The sequence below is a fragment of the Sminthopsis crassicaudata genome, chromosome 3, assembly GCF_048593235.1.
Source record: "Sminthopsis crassicaudata isolate SCR6 chromosome 3, ASM4859323v1, whole genome shotgun sequence".
NCBI classification, from domain to species: Eukaryota; Metazoa; Chordata; class Mammalia; order Dasyuromorphia; family Dasyuridae; genus Sminthopsis; species Sminthopsis crassicaudata.
Window position 1 is genome coordinate 443,161,796 of NC_133619.1, and position 20,579 is coordinate 443,182,374.

Consider the following 20,579-nt stretch of genomic DNA (forward strand, 5'->3'; position numbering starts at 1 on the left):
GATAGGGCACCAGCCCTGAAATCAGGAAGACTCGAGTTCAAATTTGACCTTAGACACTTAACACTTCCTAGCTGTGTGATCCTGGACAAGTCACTTAACCCCAATTGCCTCAGCAAAAATAGTCAGACAGACAGATAAATTGTTATCTGTGAAATTTATTTTTAAGCTCATTAAATTTCAACTTATTAAATTTTGTATAGTCTCCAGAATACACCTCCCAAATTAATGTTTATAAACTTGGTAATTATCTGTGCCTTTAATATTTTTATCAATGACTTATGTAAATAGCCCAGGGCCAACCATAAATCATTGAGACATACCAGTAGAAATTTCTTTCCAAATTGACATAAAACTATTAATAGATTAGCTATTATACCCATTCCAAGCCCATCTAACTATACTATCATCTCCTTCAATCTTTTCTATAAGAAAAGCATGAAATACTTTGTCAAATGCCTTACTAAGATCTAGGTAAACTATTTAATTTCCTAATCCAATTATTTACCTGGTAACTATCAAAAAAATATAATGAGGATACCTGAAAATGGCTTATCTTCAATTTAAGTCAATGATATGGCTGAGTTCACTCCTACTTTTTGAGGATGTTTACCAACAAAGCAGTTTTTTAATAAAATATTATAGAATTTTACTAGGAATTAAATTCAAGTTAATTGGTCTATAAAATGTGATAACTTCACTGTCTTTTTTTGTGTATGTGTGTGTGAAAATCAGTACATTTTAGCTAATCCTATAATGCCTCTCCTATTTTTCCATGATCTTTCAAAGTTCAATGAGACTGACAAGGCAATTGTGTTTATATATAGCAAGGCAGAGGTGTTGTTGGTCTGGTCTAAGTAACAAATTCAACAGGGGTAACTTGGTATTCTCTAATTTCTTACTTGGAAATATCAATTCCCCAGTCATTTTTATTCTGTCACTTTTCAGTCCAAAAATTATTCTCCCTTGCAAAGAAAACAAAAAAAAAACCAAAACCAAGAATTGGGCAGCCTTGCTTGTTTTTTAATCATCATAACATCTGCTGCTCCATATTGAGTAGCAGTTCTTTATCTTTATTCCAAGTTTCATCTTTTCCTAAAAGATATTTTTCAAAAACCCTTTTGGTTATGACTTTTTTTGACACCTCAAGAGATTTAACATTCCTACCACAATTACTGTAGGCCTATAAGAACACTTCTGTAGTTGTCTTTGATTGGCTTCCATGAATGACATTTTCTGTATGAGTTGTTTTATTTTTGTTTTTAACTTCCCTAATTGTTGCTGCATTCCCTGTATATATAAACTACATTGTTCTCTTTAGAAAACTCCCCTTTTCTTCCTAGCTGTGTGACCCTGGGAAAGTCACTTAACCCCCAAATGAAGAAAAAGAAAAAGAAAACTCCCCTTTTGCCACCTCATCAGAATTTGCTCTGTCTTAAGAATTTTATTCTCGAAAACTTGCTATCAGTCTCTTGGGAAGACTTCCTTAATAAAATTTAAGTCCATTAAGATTCCACCTGGTCTTTCTCCTAAAATTTTTCAGGTGCCTCCAGCTATCCCAAGATTCAGACTAAATGTCTATTTATTCCCATTTTTCCTATTCTATTCATAAATTCTAAGATAGCATGGTCCACTACACCCAACATCACCTTAATTTCCATTCCAGAAATCAAATCCTCTATATTAGCAAGCATCAGATTCAGAACAGTTCTCTTTATTGTTTCTCTCATTTTGTAAGGTATAAAATTTTCACTAGGCAAAGTCAAGAAATTATTAGCTACTCTGTTTTAGGTTGATCAACCATCTTTTTCTTTCTTTCTTTCTTTCTTTTTTTCCTTTTCTTTTTTTTTTTTTTTTTAGTGGTAATTAGGCTCAAATATGTAAGATCTTGAGGTCCACTGCCTTTTGGAATATACTATTTCATTCCCTTCACTATGTTACTCAAGCTTCATTTCTTTTATATTTGAAACTTTTTCTCCTGGCTGCTTGCAAAATTTGCTTCCACTGGAATTGTTACCTACTATATGTCTTGGAATTTGTACCCTATGAATTTGTCATTTTATGATTTTTATTAACCATGATGAGAAATTCTGGACAGGTTTCTTTTATTTCTTGTATTGTGGTATGTAGATTCCTTGATAGACCATATTTTTCTGGGGCAATAGAAGTAATCTCTGTGGATTCCATCTTCAAGGTCAACTGATATAGCTTCTATAAAATTCATGTATTCACTTAACACTGTTGCCATTTGTTGTCATCTGCCAAATTTTTTTCCACTTCAATGTTTTTGTATTCTATATCGATTAATCTCTCACTTTAGAGAAATTCTTCATCATTAAAATTCACTTTTTCTTAATCCACTAATTATTTCTTAATTTTGTACTGAGTATTCATTTTTTTGGAATTAAAAACTCTAATTTTTGACCTAAATTTATTTTTAATTTATACCTGATTAGTCTGATTTCATTTGTAATTTTTTTCAATGAGCAAAAATCCACCTTCTCCCTCCTGTCTCAACCTCCCACACTCCAATTAAGAATAAAAGGAAAACAATTCCTGTTAGAAGCAGTTATCCTCAAGAAAAACAAACTTCCACATTGGCCATGCCCCCAAAATAAAAAAAAAAAATTTAAAAGCATCTAAATCCTTCACCTTATTATCAGGACATAGGTAGCAGTTTTCATCATCAGTAAAGTTCTCTGAATTATGGTTGATTATTACACTGATCAGTGTTCTTAAGTCATTCAAAGTTGTTTCTCTTTACCATATTGCTGTCATTGTATAAACTGTTCTCCTGGTTCTATTCATTTCATTTTCCATCAATTCGTAGGAGCTGGTTTCTCTGAAATCATTTCTTAAACCACAATAATATTCCATCATACTGAGAAACCGTAACTTGTTCATTTATTCCTAAATTTGTAGGAGCTCCCTAAGATTCTTGTTCTTTGACAACCTCAAAAATACCTACAAAAATTTTCATACATTCCTAAGAGTTTGTTTTGCTTAGGACTATTATCTCATAACTCAGATATCACTGCAACTTCGTGGGATGAGACCTATCACTGAACTATTCTTCTAAACATATATGTTCTTCACAGGTCAAAGAATGTCTAACCTGCCATTTTGGTGGTCATTTGTGCATCCTGTGCTGTTTTTGGCCAAGGGAGAGCTCCAGCCAATGACTGGATATCTGCAGTCCCCTCCAGCATTCCTATAGCATGCCTCTGTTCCAGGTTTGTGATCTGCTTCCCAACCTCTTCATCTAGTTCTTCTTTGTGTCCAAGTGCCCTAAAGTATATTCAAATAATACTATCATTTCTATTTCTGCTTTCACTGATTTCACCCAAATATTCTCTATAGTTTACCTCCTATAATTCCTACATTTCTTCATATGAGCATATTCCTATGGTATAATGCTAATTTACCCATACTTTAAACCTATTCTGTTCTTTTTGATAAGGTATAACCTTGCACAGACATATTACAATCATACTATCAAATCTCACTAATCAAACTTGCATCTGTATATTATGATTTCCATTGCATCTCGATTATTACCTATACTTTGATTACTTATATATAAATGTCTTACAGTTATGTATTTTATTCCATAGTACTTTTGTATCCTGTATACTTCTGGGTGTCTTAACTACTATTATTCTCTCTACATTGTAGCTATGCTGTGCAATATCCAGCTCAGTAGATATAACTAGGAAGTTTTCTTCTGATCCCCTGCTCCCTGTCTTTGCTTTTTCATTTAAAGCTTTTTGGATTAGATTTGCAAAGCTCTATTCAAATATATTCTTACCAATTCTTGTTATAGATAATCTATCTTTGGCCAGGAACCTTTCATTCCTATACTTTAAACTATGGTCCAGAAATCCAAATCTCCTTATCAGACATCTTAAAGAGCTGTTCACTTAACAAATCTTCCTCTCTCTTTCATTGCTTCACTTAATAAGTAGCAGTGATGAAAATGTCACTTATCCCTTTTATCTTCAATTTCTTAATCAAAAGTTAAGAATGACATGCTAATGAAGTATATGTTTGTTGAGGCAGTATCATTTTGCCCTTATGAGCAACCAAAAACCAGAAGTAGGTCATGAAAATTTCTCCTAGATAAACTGCAATTTTCTCTTATTATTAACCATTAGTTGACCCAATAACTCATACTTTTCAGCAGTCAGTCACTAACACTAATTTCTTTTTCTTCTTCCAACTTTCAATCTCTCATCTTATGGTACTTTTGGACCCATATTAACATTTCTTAAAATGTACAAATGATCACTTCATTCTCAGAGTGCCTAATTCCCTTTTCTTAAACAAGGGACTAATATTTGATTCTTATTAAAGTGTTATGTGGTCCTCAATTCCTTTCTCCTTTGTGACATGCTTCTGTTTTCCATTCTCTGACACAAGTCAAGAGTCTACTTCTACCTATTTAGAGGTTCTTCTTTTCTTTTTTCTTTTTAATATTAAAACCCTTCTTCCTTTTTTTTTTTTTTTTTTTTTTTTTTTTGCTGAGGCAATTGGGGTTAAATGACTTGCCCAGGGTCACACAGCTAGGAAGTATTAAGTGTCTGAGATCAAATTTGAACTCAGATCCTCCTGACTTCAGGGCTGGTGCTCTATTCACTGCGCTATCTCGCTGCCACTCTTCCATTTTTAAAAAGCAACTTTTCATTCATTCAAATAATCTGAAAAGTAAAGCATTTATTTTGTCTTCAAGGAAGGAAAACAACATGCAATATAAGCAGTCACTTGGTTGTGGGGAAAATATGAACACTACACACCCAATGCAGGTCAGTACAAAATTCTTCATGCTCTCCTTAGTTCCAGAAAGTGAAAATCTAGGTTTTTGTATTCCTTACAAAAGAATACAAAACGTTTTTGTATTCCTGTATCTCCTCTGGAAAACTGCTACAGCAAACTTCTTGGCAAGTCCTCAAATCCAGAACTATATTATTTCTCCCAACCACTTTGAACCTTCTTAACACTTTGAGAGCAAAGCCTAATTTTCTTTATTTCTCTCATTAGCTTCTTACCTTGTCTTAACATGTTATCTTACAAATTATCTTCCTTCAACTCCTTTACTTTTAGTCTTTTGTGACATAGTTCAATGGAGTCAGAAGATCTGAATTCCGCTTCTACCTCTGCAAATTACTATCTATGTGACGTTGGGCAAGTCAACTTCTCTAAACCTAAGTTTTCCTATAACTGGTTCATCCATTCCATGCAAAATAAGATGATTAGACTTGAAAGGTTTTAAGGTCTCTTTCAGTTCTAAGTCTGAGTTTCTATGGTGCTTCTCCTCTAAATTCTCAAGGAGTTCCAAATTTACTCTCCCTACATTCAATATACTACTTTATAATTTCAAAGTTCTTCAACATCACTTTAACAATTCTTTGTCTTTTTCTTGGTATTTATTTCAAGTCCTCTCCCCCCCTTTCCCCAGTATTCTTCCCCAGAATCTGGAAGTAAACAAGCTTATTTCTAATTTTAAACTTTAGCATGAATACAGAGCTTAAGAGAACTAAAAGTTCATTGAGTTATAAATGAAACATGATGGTTCTCAATTTCCTAATAATCTTTTTTTTTGGTACACTTAGTTATGCTTATGTTAATTTTTAAAGTGAAAAGATGTGATTTTGTTTTATTTATTTATAAGACATCATCATACTCTGATTTTGCAACTCACCAGAACTAAGATCTTTGTAGTTTTGCTGATTTGTCAAAACCTGGGTAAGAACAGATCGCATCGCTCCTCCCATTTTAGTCAAATCTTCTAAAAAGGAAATTTGGGGTCCCAATAACTGAAGGACTTTGTGAAGGTCTTTTTCTGATGGCACATCAACTGCTGAAAAACAATAGTTTTAAAATATTTTATAACATACTATATAAAATATTGTTAAAGTTATTTGTTACTGCTTCTCTGCACAAAGTTAAATTTAAGAAATCTAATAACGCAATTAGACTTAGTGTAGCATTTATTCATTCCTTCAAGAACAAAGGAGGGAATGAAAATTATCAATATAACTTTTTTTTTAAATAATGAAAATAGATTTTTCTAGAACGAGGGGCATCCCAATAATGCAATTTGTTACTTATCTCCTGACAAAGGTAATGCATTCAATACACTAATACAGGTAAAATACTCTTATCTCTGTTCATTACTGTTCTTAATAGCAAGCTAACATTAGGAAGTGTTTTAAAGTTTGCAAAGCACTTAACAAATATAATCTTATTTTATCTAAACAATTATTCCTGGAGGGAGGTGCTATTATTATCCCCATTTTATAGATGAGAAAACTGAAGTCTACAGTGGTTAAGTGACTTACCAAGGATCATACATCTATTAAGTCAGAATGGTCATTCTGAGGGCAAAGGAGTTAATAATGTAAAAGAATAAAGAAGTTATTTTTTGAGGAAAACCAAGGACCAGAAATTTTAAATTTAAAGTAGAAAAAGATGGGAGTTACCTAAATGTTCTTCAAACTACCTACCACTGATCAACAGCAAAATTAATATATACAAAATTGCAACCAAAAAGATCTCGAATACCTAAATACCAAAAACATGTACTTCCTCTCTATAAACCTCCTCTCCAAATCCTTACTCCTCTTCAACTCCTAATTTCAATCCCTTAAAGTGCTGAGGACTACCTAGCTTAAGTTAACAAAGGCAGAGCAATCTAATGTAGAAAATTCTAATATTTTACAAGTCAGTCAGTCAATAAGTATTTACTAGGCACTTATTTACTATGTACCAGACACTGTGCCAAGCTCTGAGGATATAAAGAAAGAAAAAAGATAATCCTTGCCTTGAAGAAGTTCATAATCTAATGAGGAAGAAAATATATGAACTTAGAAAAAAAAAAAAAAACATTTATTAAGTACCTACCACATATCAAGCACTGTGCTAAAAGATGGGGTTACAAAAAAAATCACAAGATAGTCCCTGCCTTCTAGAAGCTCACAATCATTATAAAGTGAAAAATAAAACATAAAAAGCACCAGTTACATGGGGAGAAGGAGAGGTTACCTAGGATGGGGCACAATGGGAATCCGACAACCAGGGTGAGAATGATCTGAGGGAAATAGGAATTTCTGAGTTGATTTTGCCTTGCAGAATAATGATTTTTAGAAATGAAGAAATCTGAGAAAGCAGCTAAGGAAATGATGAGAAGTGTTCCTTCTTTAAGCAATACAGAATCAAGGAAGAGATCTCAGAGGGCTACTTCCATTCTCCAACAAGGAGTCAGAAAGGACCTATGGGACAATGGGTGCTGAGAAGACATTTACAGGATAGATTTCATCCTTCAGAAAGATGAGTTTCTGAAGATGATAAAGTCCAAGAAAATAGGTGAAAAATGATGAGAACTCCCTAGCTGTCATCTTTAAAGAGTGCAAGATGTGGGAGAAGTTCTCCAATGTCCATCCTTTGCCTCTTTTGGTCAAGAGAGGAGAAACAAACTATGGGTAAGGGAGCAACTGTGTACAAAAATTATATACAGGATAAATAGGAAATAATAGATTGAGGGAAGATGCTAGAATTCAGTGAGATTGGGAAAGGCTTCCTATAGAAGGTGAGATTTTTAGCTGGGACTTGAAGGAAGCCAGGAGGTGTAGATAAGGAAGGAAAACATTCCAAGTCTGAGAGATAGCCAATAAAAATACCAGGAGCTGAGAGACAGAATTTTTGTTTGAAATAAGCATGAAATCAAAGTCACTACAATTCAGAGTATGTAGTAGGGTTTGAGGTAAAAAGAACGGGGATAAGGGAACAGGTTATGAAGGAGTGGACACAAGACAGAATTTGAATTGAGAAACTCTGATTTAGAAAAAAAAAGCCATGAAATACTATATAAGGAGAAATGACTCTAGCAGTGCCAAAGAAAGAAAAAAAATAATTCAGGAAAATCGTAGGCCAAAGCTAGAGGATTGACTACAAGAATATTTCTGTCTTTAAAAGTAAAGTCCAAAAGAAAAGATTTTACTTTTTCAATGTCTAAAGGGGCTGAAATAGCTCTGGTGCTGAACTATGAGTGGAATTAAAGGCAAACTAAGAAATAGAGACAACCATTAGAAGCGTGGTTATGCTAACCTTTAATAAAGAAAGCAGTCTGGCTATGCTTCCAACTTGTATTGTGACTTAGGGACTCTAGATCTCAATTTTCTCATTTGTAAAAAGAAATACTATCTTAGAGTGCCAAAATCATGCCTGATCATTCCTACTCAAGTCTCCTTTGCTCTGTCTTCATCCAGATTATGCCCACTCACCATAGGCATCTCTCTTGTTCTTTTGTCCTTCATTTTCTCCCTGTATGCTACTTCACTGGATGACCTCATCAGCGTTCATGAAAACAGATGACTTTCAAACCGATTTATCTAACCTTTCTGCTGACTTCCAGTCTAGCAGCTCCAGTTGCCTTTTAGACATCTCAAACAATGTCCAGTATTTAAACTCAATTGGCCCCAAAATGAACTCATAACCTTTCCTCCTCAAACCCTCCCTGCTTCCAAATTTCCCTATTACTCTGAGAGGGATCCCTGTAGGCAACCAAGCTCAAAACTTAAGTGTCATCTTTAACTCCTTACTATCTCATCATGAATATTCAATTAATAAGGTTTGTCAATTTTATCTTTATAACATCACCTGAATATACTCCTTTCTCTTCTCTAATACTGCCACTACTCTGGTACACTCATCTAATTAATGGACTACTGAAAGAGTCTGCTAATTGGTCTGCCTGTCACAAATCTCTCCCCATAAAAATAATTTACCTAAAGGATAAGTCCAAGCATATTACCTCCAAGTATGTCACTCAAAAAATTCTAGTCTCTATAACCTAAAAAGATCAAGTATAAAATCGATTTTCTCTCTTTGGCCTTCAAAGCCCTTCAGAACGTAACTCCACAAAAACACCTCCAATTTTCCAATCTGCTTAAATCTTAGACTACCATCACCACTACTATTCTTTTAATCCAGTGACACTGGCCTCTTTACTGTTCCTCAATGAGGATACTCCATATCCTGCCTCAGACATTTTCACTGACTGTTCCTCATTCTAAGAATACTCTTCCCCCAACCTTATGTCTTTCCTGGCTTCCTTTTAATGCCAAATAAATTCCCATCTCCTACAGAAAGCCTTTTCCAATGCCTCTTAATTTTGGTGCATTCCCTCTGGTGATTTGCTCACAAAAGGTAAGAACTATTTTTTGCCTTTCTTTTTTTATCCCCAGAGCTTAACACAATGCCTACTACGTGAATGATGCTTAATATTCACTGACTGATTTTGTAGATTTAAACAACTATGTATGTTAAAATAGTAGTTGGTGATGATAGTGTATTTTATGTATCCTAAAGAATTGTTTTAAAATAAATTTCTTGATGATTATCAGAGTAAATGTTTGATTTGTGTACCTATTTTATAGGTATATAACCTGGAGTTATATAAAAATTTCTCAGATGAAAAGACAGTAGAAAACAATTCTTTAGGACACAGAAAATTTTACCATTTCTGAAAAACAAAGGCAAATTTGCAAACTAATGAGATGGATGTGTTTATTTTTACATAAAAAATTAAATCTTTGCATAATATTCAATACCTTTTAATGTTGCCAAATTTTTTGTAATCCCCATAATCGATTATGCAACCCTACAGTTTAAGAAGTTTTGTGCTAGACAATCAAGAATGCTATATTGAAGAGTACTTCAGACAGAAGAGGCAAAGGTCATGATTTTAGGGAATTATTAGATGAATTAGATGGTGTGATTAATTAGATCTAATTAAGGAAAAGAAGCCCTCCATTTCAGATATGCCAAAAGAGAGACTTTTGTTATAACCTGGCTCTTCACCAAAATGTAAACTTCCAGAAAGCATTAGGCTAGTTTGTGAATGATAATAAGGTAAGAAAATGTATGTTTTAAAAACCACATTAATTAATTATAATAAAAGTGTTTATTCAAATTTCATTTTAACTTCGAAAAAAGTGAGACTAGGTCACCATAATATGTCATAAACTTTGGAAAATATAAAAAGTGAAATTTTAATATTCTATTTGTTTAAAAGGAAAGTAGACTGGCATAGTAGATAGAAAATTTGATCCAGATTCAGGAAAACCTGAGTTTTAAGTTCTCATTTCTTATATCTTGGCTATTTGACCCTGGTAGACAAATCACTTAACCTCTTAATGCTATAGGCAACTCTGGATTGAAGAAAAAATAGCAATTTGCAGTAGTATCAAGGGTTTCCTCGCCTCAGAATTTATTATACCAGTGAAATCACAGGTCTAATCCTAATCCCCATTAGTCAAATCATTACTACATGTTGATTTTTTTTTTTTTAATCACAACAATTCTCAAAGACAATTAGCTAAACTACAAAGGGGTTATGATCTGTCATTTGATGTGTCAGTGAAGGAATTACCCATATTTTAAAATTATAGATTCTTCAAGTACTAAAGTTTATTAGATATGCAAAATGGAGAATATTCATGTAAACATTAGAATATTAATGGCATGCCAAGATAATTCCCAGAGGTTCAGAAATTCAGTGATCTGGTGTTTTGTTTTGTTTTTTCACTGCAAAGAAGCAGAGAAATATTCCTCTGAAAATAATTCATGGTGAGCCAAAAAAAATGTCCTGAGAACAAGGTATAGTGGAAAAATGTTGGACTTGAAAGCAAGAAGCTTGTAGGTACTGAACCAGCCTCTTATACTTGCTAACTATGGGAACATGGGCAAGATACTTCATCTTTCTGAAAAGCTTCAGCTTCTTCATTTAGAAAATGGAACTAGTATTTGGTAATACTATCTATATCACAGGATCTTTGTGAAAAGAGTATTGTATAAAACAAAGCATTAATATATTATATATATATGTATGTATGTATGGGACATATATTAATAAATATATATCATTATATAAATTTAACTACACTATCAGATATTTTGTCTGGCAGAAGAATATCGAAACTTTGTTTAAAAAAAGGGGGGGAGTAGGATTATTTGCATCATTCAAATTAGAGAAACAGACAAGTAAATTCATCTATTCATAGATTAAAATGTAGCAGCTTAGTTTTCCAGAATCTAATTTTTTAAAAAGTTATGTAATATGACATTCTATGAACTAGGAGCAGATAATAAAAATTTTAAGTAGTATTTAATTCAATATTAGAATAATCTAGTTTTTATGCAATAAAATTCACAGAAAAGTCAAGTAAGTGATTATGGTAAACCATATTATTCTAAACATGCTAATTTCATTAGAAAATAGAATTAAGTACAGTTATAATAAAGTCTTTACTAACATAAGTTATACATTTTAAAAATATATCTGCTTGCTGTAACAGCAATTCAAAATATTGGTGATGTGAGATATACAATAATTTTAATCACTGAGCTATACAGAACCTTCTTCAAAATTTCTTATCTGTTTAAGACATTTAGAATATAATGCCAATAATTAAAGCCAACTATTTAACACACTTTTTAAATCTATTATCTAGTCTTGTTGTAAAATTAAAAGCACAAATATACCTAGAACTTCCTCTCTCTACTGTATAATAATAACAAATTCCATTAATACATTACAAAAATTAACTAATGATTGAAATATGAAACATGCATCACAAATAGCTACAAGAGTGAAATGTTTATACAAATCAATGGAGGAAAATACAAAAATTAATGGAACAACTTTTTCAGAAAAATATTATCCTAAATACCCAGAGATATCTGGAAATCATTAATCCTAGTCTGTCACAAATTTGTTCCGATCTTCATGATGTCTTATCTTCTTAAGCCATTTTAACCTCATAAACTAAAGCTGATTTACCTCACTGATCTTCAGATAGTTACTTAAACTCTCAATGTTTGCTCACTTATAAAATAAAAGAGTTGGGCTAAACATTTTTTTAACATATCTTCTCTAAGAAGCCAAAAAAGCTTATTCAGACTTATTTTTCATTAAGTCACTAGTAAGAGAATATGCCAAGTTGTTTGAGTCTAATACACAATGAATCAATTTTTCAGTAAGGAATCTTCCCTGTTACTCTATAGTCAGATTTTATAAACTTAAAAAAACATATATTCATGCCTTATTCATACCAAAAAGCAAAAACAAAAAAACATATTCATGTTTCTATACCTTAGAACATTTAAAAAGATTCCTTTCATGAAACTGATTTAGACATACCTGGTTCATTATAGCCTTCTCTTAAGTATTGAATAAGACAAAAAATAAACCGTGGAAGAACAAATTCAGACATCATCAGTAAGTCTTTTGGAACACAAGGAATATTTGAACTTGATTTAATTTGATGTCTTTTGCAAAACCTATAAGACAAAAAAAAAAATTAAATAAAATCATCAGTAATTAGCTCCAATTTTCTAAGTATACAACATTTCTGTTAATGAGATCTAAAAATAAGTTTCTGGAGAATATCAAAGCAGGGCAGGAAAAAAAATACACTTGTGATTTTTTTAAGGGAACCAAAACTTTAAAATATATTGTTTCAATAGCTCTTTTAAACAAAAATATTATAGGAATTTTTTTTCAAATTTACATAGCTTTATCATTCTTAAAATATTTGCTGATATTATGTATTTTTAATTTATATAATTAAAACTGTTTCTACAACCAACAGTGGGAGTATATGCTACATGCATGCTATACACACACACACACACACACACACACACACACACACACACACACACACACACACACACACATATACACACACACATCCCCAAGGTGTTCCAAAACTCTTAATGCAATTTTAAGCTATTAAACTCTCCTTTCCCTTCAAAAAAAAAAAAAAAAATACAAAAGAGTTTGGGGATACTCTATATGCAGTCAAAACATAGTAAACCATGCCTCAGACACATGTACCAAGCTATCATGACATTTTTAATGATGCTCTTCCAAAGCAACACTTCTGAATAGCTGTAATTTTTAAGCTTTCCTTTACATCAAACCTAAATATGCCTCTTTGCAATTTATTATAACCTTCTAGGGTTATTTAATTTCTGTAAAAATTGTTTTATATGTTATGTTATACTAATTGCTATATGTCTTTGTAGGTTAATTCAAAGATACCAAATTTTTTCCCCGAGGCTGGAGTTAAGTGACTTGCCCAGGGTCACATAGCTAGGAAGCATTAAATGTCTGAGACCACATTTGAACTCGGGTCCTCCTGAATTCAAGGCTGGTGCTCTATCCACTATGCCACCTAGCTGCCCCATACCAAATACATTTAATTATTATTATTTTGAAATGTTTTCCTATTGTTGCTTTTATTATTTTTATTGGTAATACATTGAAAAGCTTATGGTTTCGTGGGGTTTATTTCTAATTTTAACGTCTATCCATCCGGAACATTTTGGCATCTGCCTGGCAACTGACCTTCCAGACCAGACATCCATGACTACTATAATCAATCAGTTTTGAAACATCCCTAAGGCTGAGCTGTCTGCATTGGTGAGTTGAAAACTCATCTAACCAAACCACAATTTACTATCAATCACCAAGATTATCCTGTCAACTTTTCTGCCACAAGAGTACTCTCATCTGCACATCCCCACCACTTCTGGAAATTGTAATCAAATCAATACTACCATTCCTTTTGAAGATATGACTGCAATATAGCTCAACTCATGATCCCATGATTTACTAAACTAAAAATTCTTCCCTAATCACTACTTACTTATATGTGTTGTCACCCCCTTAACAATGAAGATAGGAATTGCCTTTATTTTTGTAGTTGTATCCCCAGCATCTAGTATATATGGTAACTAAGTGCTTAATAAATATATTCCCCCCCCTTTCATTCAAGCTACTTACTATCTCAATCAAAATACTAGGAGCATACTTTAGAAAACTGAATAAAAAGTTAAAATTTATATAGAGAACAGAAAGCTCAAAAATATCCTAGCAAATATTTTCTGACAAAGGAAAGGGAAATAGGCATTATTATGCATCTACGATATGCCAGGCATTATGCTAAATGCTTTAACAAATATTACCCCATTTCATCCTCACAACAGCCCTGTGATGAGATAGGTTCTATTATTAGTAAATAAAAGGCTAAATAAAGTAAGGCTTGGATACTTTGAGATCTGGGAATAAAAGCAATAATGATCAAAACCCTCTAACCAGATAATGTAGATGAGTGAAACAGATATAAAGAATACATCATCACAAACTAGAATCAGATGCCTACAATTATGTAGTGCTAGATGAATCTAGGATTACAAAATAAAGAGAAAAGTATGCATCATTCAACAAAAACTAGTCTGGCAAACAACAACAACAATAACAAAAATATTAACATCATATCACAAGAGTAAATAAAATCAAAGTGTATCAACAATCTAAAAGATCCCATTAAAAACAAAAAAAGAAAATGTTTCATCTTTCTTAAGGATGGACAAGGAATAAATTTTTAATAAAACAAACCAAAAAAAGAAATAAAATTATGTTAATTTATTTGAAATCTTTTACATAACAAAAAAGCTAAACTTCCTGAGAAAAAGAAACAAAAGGGAAATAAATCTTTGCTTCAACTTTTTTTTTGCCAGAAGTCTAAAATGTATGTAAAACTAACAAAAATTTACAAAATTAAGAGCCATTATCCAATAGATTAGTAGTCAAATGACACAAAGGTGTTTTTAAAATAAACACAAAGAAATAATTACATATGATATGTTTAAATCTCTAATAATCAGAGAAATGAAAATTAAAACTAAAATTCTATCAGAATTCATATTACCTAAGATAGCAATAAAAGATATCAAAAAAATTATTAATAATTTGGAACCTCTATATATACAAAAATATTCCTAGTAGCTCTTTAATAAAAAAAAAAAAAAGAATCTAGAAAATCACCATTAATTGAGGAATGGCTAAACAAACAAATCATGGTATAAGAATAAAAATGGAACATTATTGAGCCACAGAAAATATAAAAAATTCCCCCAAAAGTTAACATTTAAATAAAATATTGTACTAAAAAGGAAGTGAAACCAAAATATTATACATACTGAACACAATAAGCAGTAAAGACAACAAAATCATGTAAAAAACCTTGGAAAAGATTAAAAAATATGGAGAAAACAAGGATGATATGAGTACTATTTAATGTAGATTATATACATATATTTGTTTGAAATTATCACCAAATAATTTTATAGAAATATACAATCATAATCTCTTCTAATTTTTCTTATACAATTATTCATAAGGCTGAATACCTATAGTGGTCAATGGAAACACATTTTTAAAGACTAGGGAATTCTAGATTAAGGTACACTTCAGTGTTCCTCACTATTAACTAGTACCATTTTCTCAAACTACTAGATTCATTGAATTTCTGACTCCTGCTTGACTGCTAAGAACACCTGTCTCAGGTGAGCCCCAGAATGTGTAAATTCTTAGCTGGTTCTTCTAGCCCACAAACATTTTTACTTCCTGATTCCCTAACTTCTGGCTACTAGTACTCAGTATTATAGTTATAGCACTCTTAGTCTCCAGGTTTATCTCTCCATTTTTTTTAAATTAAAGTTTTTTATTTTCAAAACACATGCATGGATAATTTTCTTTTCTTTCTTTTTTTTTTTTTATTTAATAGTTTTTATTTACCAGATATATGCATTGGAATCTCTTTCCATTTAAAACTAATACCTCACCTTCCCTTTCCTTTAATTTTTTTTTTCTATTTCCATTTTCAAATCATGTGTTGTTGTTTAACTTAATCTGTCCCTACCACATCTGTTGTAAATTGAACTACATGTTTCATCATCACTTTTTTGGATATCATTTTATCAGAGTTCTAATGTTCTATGTAATGCTATTACTGTATAAACTGTTCTCATTCTACTTACATTGTTCCATATCATTTCAAAGATGTCTTCCCAGTTTCCTCTGAAATTGACCATTTCAACAGTTTTTATAGAATAGTAATATATTTTGTTTAGGCATTCCACAATAGGCTGATACTCCTTTAGTTTCCAATTTTTAAATACAAAAAAAAAAAAAAAAAAGAGTTGCTATAAATATTTTGAACAAACCATTGAGTGATATTCAACCAGCCTTTCCTAATAACTATCCATTTCCCCAGAACAGCAATTAACCTTCATTGAGAAAATACAACTCTACTATAATGATCATAGTTGCTATTATCTATCTCTAAGATGAGTAAAAAAAAAAAAAAAAGAAAAAGAAAAATTTTCATCATGTGAAAAGGATAATAAAATGTTTTAAAGAAGTAAGTTTTTAAAATACCTCTCTAATCTTTTGTTATCAATCATACCTTATCTATAATATATATGCCTAATCCTAGCATTAATGACATTTTACTCTGAATCCTCATCTTGGTACTGGGTTTTCTCAGCCTTAGTCATACATAGCTTTAAAATTTCAAGACAATTTAGTGCTCTACGCATAGGCAGGGAAGTGAGAAAGTGGATCAAGTGCAAAATTTTAATCTGTACTTGAATCTAGACAATATGTCATCTTGAGTAAATCAGCTAGTCCTTGTTTCAATTCCAGCATCTGTAAATATAGTAATCCTAACTACCTTAAATACATGCAGTAACCACCCAAATGGAGTAACACAAATAAAGCTTAAAGGACTGTGTAAATGCTAACTATTATTATTCAACAACTTCCATTCACTAAAGTAAAAATTGAGAGAACGTTAAGGGCCAAAAAAATTTTTTTAGTCTTCTATCAGTCAAATAACCCATAAGGTTCTCTAAGTCCCCTCTTCAAAACAACTAAAGTAGAAATCGATAAACAATATAATAGGCTTCTGTATTCCAGCATGCCAATATTCTTATGATTATTTTTCCATAGAAAGAAGATAGCTAACATTCCACACTCTGTCACCCAATTCCTTCCAAAAGTTATTTCCAGCTGTTGTTATACTGTGTTAAGAGAAACTTACATTTAATTTGTATTTAATTTATGTAGTTAATTTAATACTACTATTCCTTAGCAACCTTTATAAACTGTCACTGATACACATTGCTTTCTAAGAGTTTGTGTTTTTCAAAAGAAATTTTCTTTTTGTTTTGGTTTGGTTTTTTCCTCAACAGTATTTTTCCAATATACATAGTTTTCAACATTCATTTTGGTAAGATTTTGTATTCTGAATTTCTCTTCCTCCTTCCCTTACTTCCCCTTCTCCAACACATCAAATGATCTAATATAAGTTAAACATTTACAATCCTTTTAAATGTATTTCCATATTTTCCATATTATACAAGAAAAATCAGACCAAAAGGGAAAAAAACATGAGAAAGAAAAAAGCAAAGTAAAAAAAGGTGAAAATGGGGCAGCTAAATGGCGCAGTGGATAGAGCACCAGCCCTGAATTCAGGAGGACCAGAGTTCAAATGTGATCTCAGAGACTTAACACTTTCTAGCTGTGTGACCCTGAGCAAGTCACTTAATCCCAGCCTCAGGTTAAAAAAAAAAAAAAAAAAAAAAAAAAAAAAAAGGTGAAAATGCTGTGCTTCAATCCATATTCAGTCTCTATAGTTTTCCCTTTGGATATGGGTAGCATTTTCCATCCCAAATCTATTGGAATTGTCTTGGATAATAGAATTGCTGAGCAGTCCATTACAGCAGATCATAGCATAATTCTGCTGTTACTGTGTAACAAACAAGGTTTTCTTGGTTCCGTTCACTTCACTCAGCATCAGTTCATGTAAGTCTTTCCAGGCTTTTCTAAAACCAGCCTGCTCATCATTTCTTATAGAACAATAATATTCCATTAGATTCATATACCATAATTTATTTAGTCATTGCCCAACTGATGGACATCCACTCAATTTCCAGTTCCTTACCATTACAAAAAGAGTCACTACACTACTGGATTAGATTGTTTTATAGCCAAATTGCTCTGTAGGATGGTTGATCAGTTCATAACTCCACCAACATTGATTAGTGTATCAATTACCCCATATGTTCTCCAACATTTATCATTGTTTTCTTTTCATCTTAGTCAATCTGAGGTGTTGTTTGTATTTCTCTAATAAATAGTGATTTAGAGTATTTTCTCATATGACTATGATTTTAATTTCTTCATCTGAAAATTGTCTATATGTGTCCTTCAAGTATTTTTCCCTTGGGGAATGACTTGTATTTCATGAAAAACTTTCACAAGACTTTTTTAAACCAAAGATGTAGGGTTTTATCATTTGGGTCTATGTGCAAAAAAAAAAAAAAAAAAAAAAAATCTGGCTATTTCCTCATAGTTTGAAGTTTTAAAAATACAATTCTGACTTGATCTTAAAAGCAAAAGCATCAATTCATTTGGAAGAACAAAATGATCAAAAACATTAAGAGAATTAATGAAAAAAAAAAGTTGTAAAGGAAAACAGCCAAACAATACCAGTTCTCAAACTGAATTACTAAGTAGTAATCATCAAAGCAATCTGGTACTCACTGATAAAGAGTACTTAATAAGGAGAACACAGTGAGTACACAATATGCAGTAGTAAATAATGACCTAGTTTTTGACAAACCCAAAGATATCAGCTTTTGGGAGAACTCCCTAAATGACAAAATCTTCTGGAAAAGCTGGAAAGAGGTTTGGCAGAAACTAAGTATAGACTAACATATCACAACATATACCAAAATAAGGTCAAAATGGATACATGACCTGTATATAGAAAGTGATATCATAGCATATTAGGGGAGCATTGAATAGTTTACCTATTAAGACCTATGAAGAATAGAAGAATTTATGATCAAACAAGTGATAAAGAGCATTACATGATATAAAATGAATAATTTAAATTATGTTAAATTTAAAAGGCTTTGCACAAACAAAACCAATGCAATCAGTAACAGAAGAAAAAGAGATAATTGGGAGGAAAATATTTTTTACAGCAAGTTTCCTTGATAAATGCCTCATTTCTAATATAGAGAACTAAGTCCAACTTATAAGAATACAAGTCATTCTCCAATTGATAAATGGTCAAATAATATGCAGTTTTCATTTGAAGAAATCAAAGCTACCTATAATCAAATGAGAAATGTTCCAAAACACTATTGATTAGACAGATGTAAATTAAAACAACTTTTAAGTATCACTTTACACCTATCAGATTAGCTAATATGACAGAAAAGGAAAATGATAAATGTTGGAAGGAATGTGAGGGGAAATGGGACCCTAATGCATTGTTAGTGGAGTTGTGAACTAATCCAATTATTGCAGAGAACAATTGTGAACTATGCCTAAAATACTATAAAACACATTATCCATTGACTCAACAATACCACTGCCTAGGACTGTATTCCAAAGAAATTTCTTAAAGGTGGGGGAAGAACCTCTATAAAAATATTTATAACAACTCTTTATGGTGTCAAATAATTCGAAATTGTCCATCAATTAAAGAATGGCTGTACAAGTTATAGCATATGACTGTAACAGGATACTATTGAGCTATCAGAAATAATAAGCAGTATAATTTTTTTTTTTTTTTTTTGAGGCTGGGGTTAAGTGACTTGCCCAGGGTCACACAGCTAGGAAGTATTAAGTGTCTGAGATCACATTTGAACTCAGGTCCTCCTGAATTCAGGGCTGGTGCTCTATCCACTGCACCACCTAGCTGCCCCTAGCAGTATAATTTCAAAAAACCTGAGAAGACTTCTATAAATTGGTGCAAAAATAAGTAAACAAAACCAGGAGAACATTAATAATGCAGTATTGTATGATGACCAAGTGTGAATGACTTAACTACTCTCAATAAGACAATGATCTAGGACAATTCCAAAGGACTCATGATGAAAAATGCTATTTGCCTCCAGAAAAAGAATGAATAGAGTCTGAATACAGATAAAAGCATACTATATTTTACTTTACTTTTGTGTTTTTTGTCTGTTTTCTTTCACAACATGACTAATGTAGAAATGTTATGCATCATTGCACGAGTATAGACTATATCTTCCTGACCTTTTTGTAGTGGCTAGAAATTGGAAATTGAATGGATGCCCATCAATTGGAGAATGGCTGGGTAAATTGTGGTATATGAATGTTATGGAATATTATTGTTCTGTAAGAATTGACCAACAGGATGATTTCAGAAAGGCTTGGAGAGACTGACATGAACTGATGCTAAGTGAAATGATCAGAACCAGGAGATCATTATACACTTCAACAACAATACTGTATGAGGAACAATTCTGATGGAAGTGGCTGTCTTCAACAATGAGAGGATCCAAATCAGTTCCAACTGGCCAGTAATAAACAAAACCAGCTATATCCAGTGAAAGAACACTGGGAAATGAGTGTGTACCACAACATAGCATTTACACTCTGTTATTGTTTGCTTGCATTTTTGTTTTTCTATTTTTACCTTCTTTCTAAATCTGATTTTTCTTATGTAACAAGACAACTATATGAATATGTATACATATATTGTATTTAACATATACTTTAACATATTTCCCATGTATGGGACTATCTGCCACCTGGGGGGGGAGGGTGGAAGGAGAGGTTGGAACAGAAGTTTTTACAAGGGTCAATGTTGAAAAATTATCCATGCATATGGAGTTCAAAATCAGAC

At 32.0% G+C, this 20,579-nt stretch overlaps 1 protein-coding gene across 4 annotated transcripts in view; it reads right to left on the bottom strand.

Annotated features, from left to right (window-relative positions):
- UBR3 (ubiquitin protein ligase E3 component n-recognin 3) overlaps positions 1–20,579 on the bottom strand; it is a 280,583-nt gene that overhangs the window by 235,270 nt on the left and 24,734 nt on the right. For 3 of the 4 annotated variants that reach the window (XM_074303159.1, XM_074303158.1, XM_074303155.1), the window contains exons 2-3: positions 12,197–12,336; positions 5,696–5,854 (exon numbers count right to left, since the gene is read on the bottom strand). In XM_074303159.1, coding sequence (XP_074159260.1) covers positions 5,696–5,854; positions 12,197–12,336 — 299 coding nt within the window. The remainder of the gene's footprint in view (positions 1–5,695; positions 5,855–12,196; positions 12,337–20,579) is intronic. The other variant, XM_074303157.1, reaches the window with a different exon arrangement.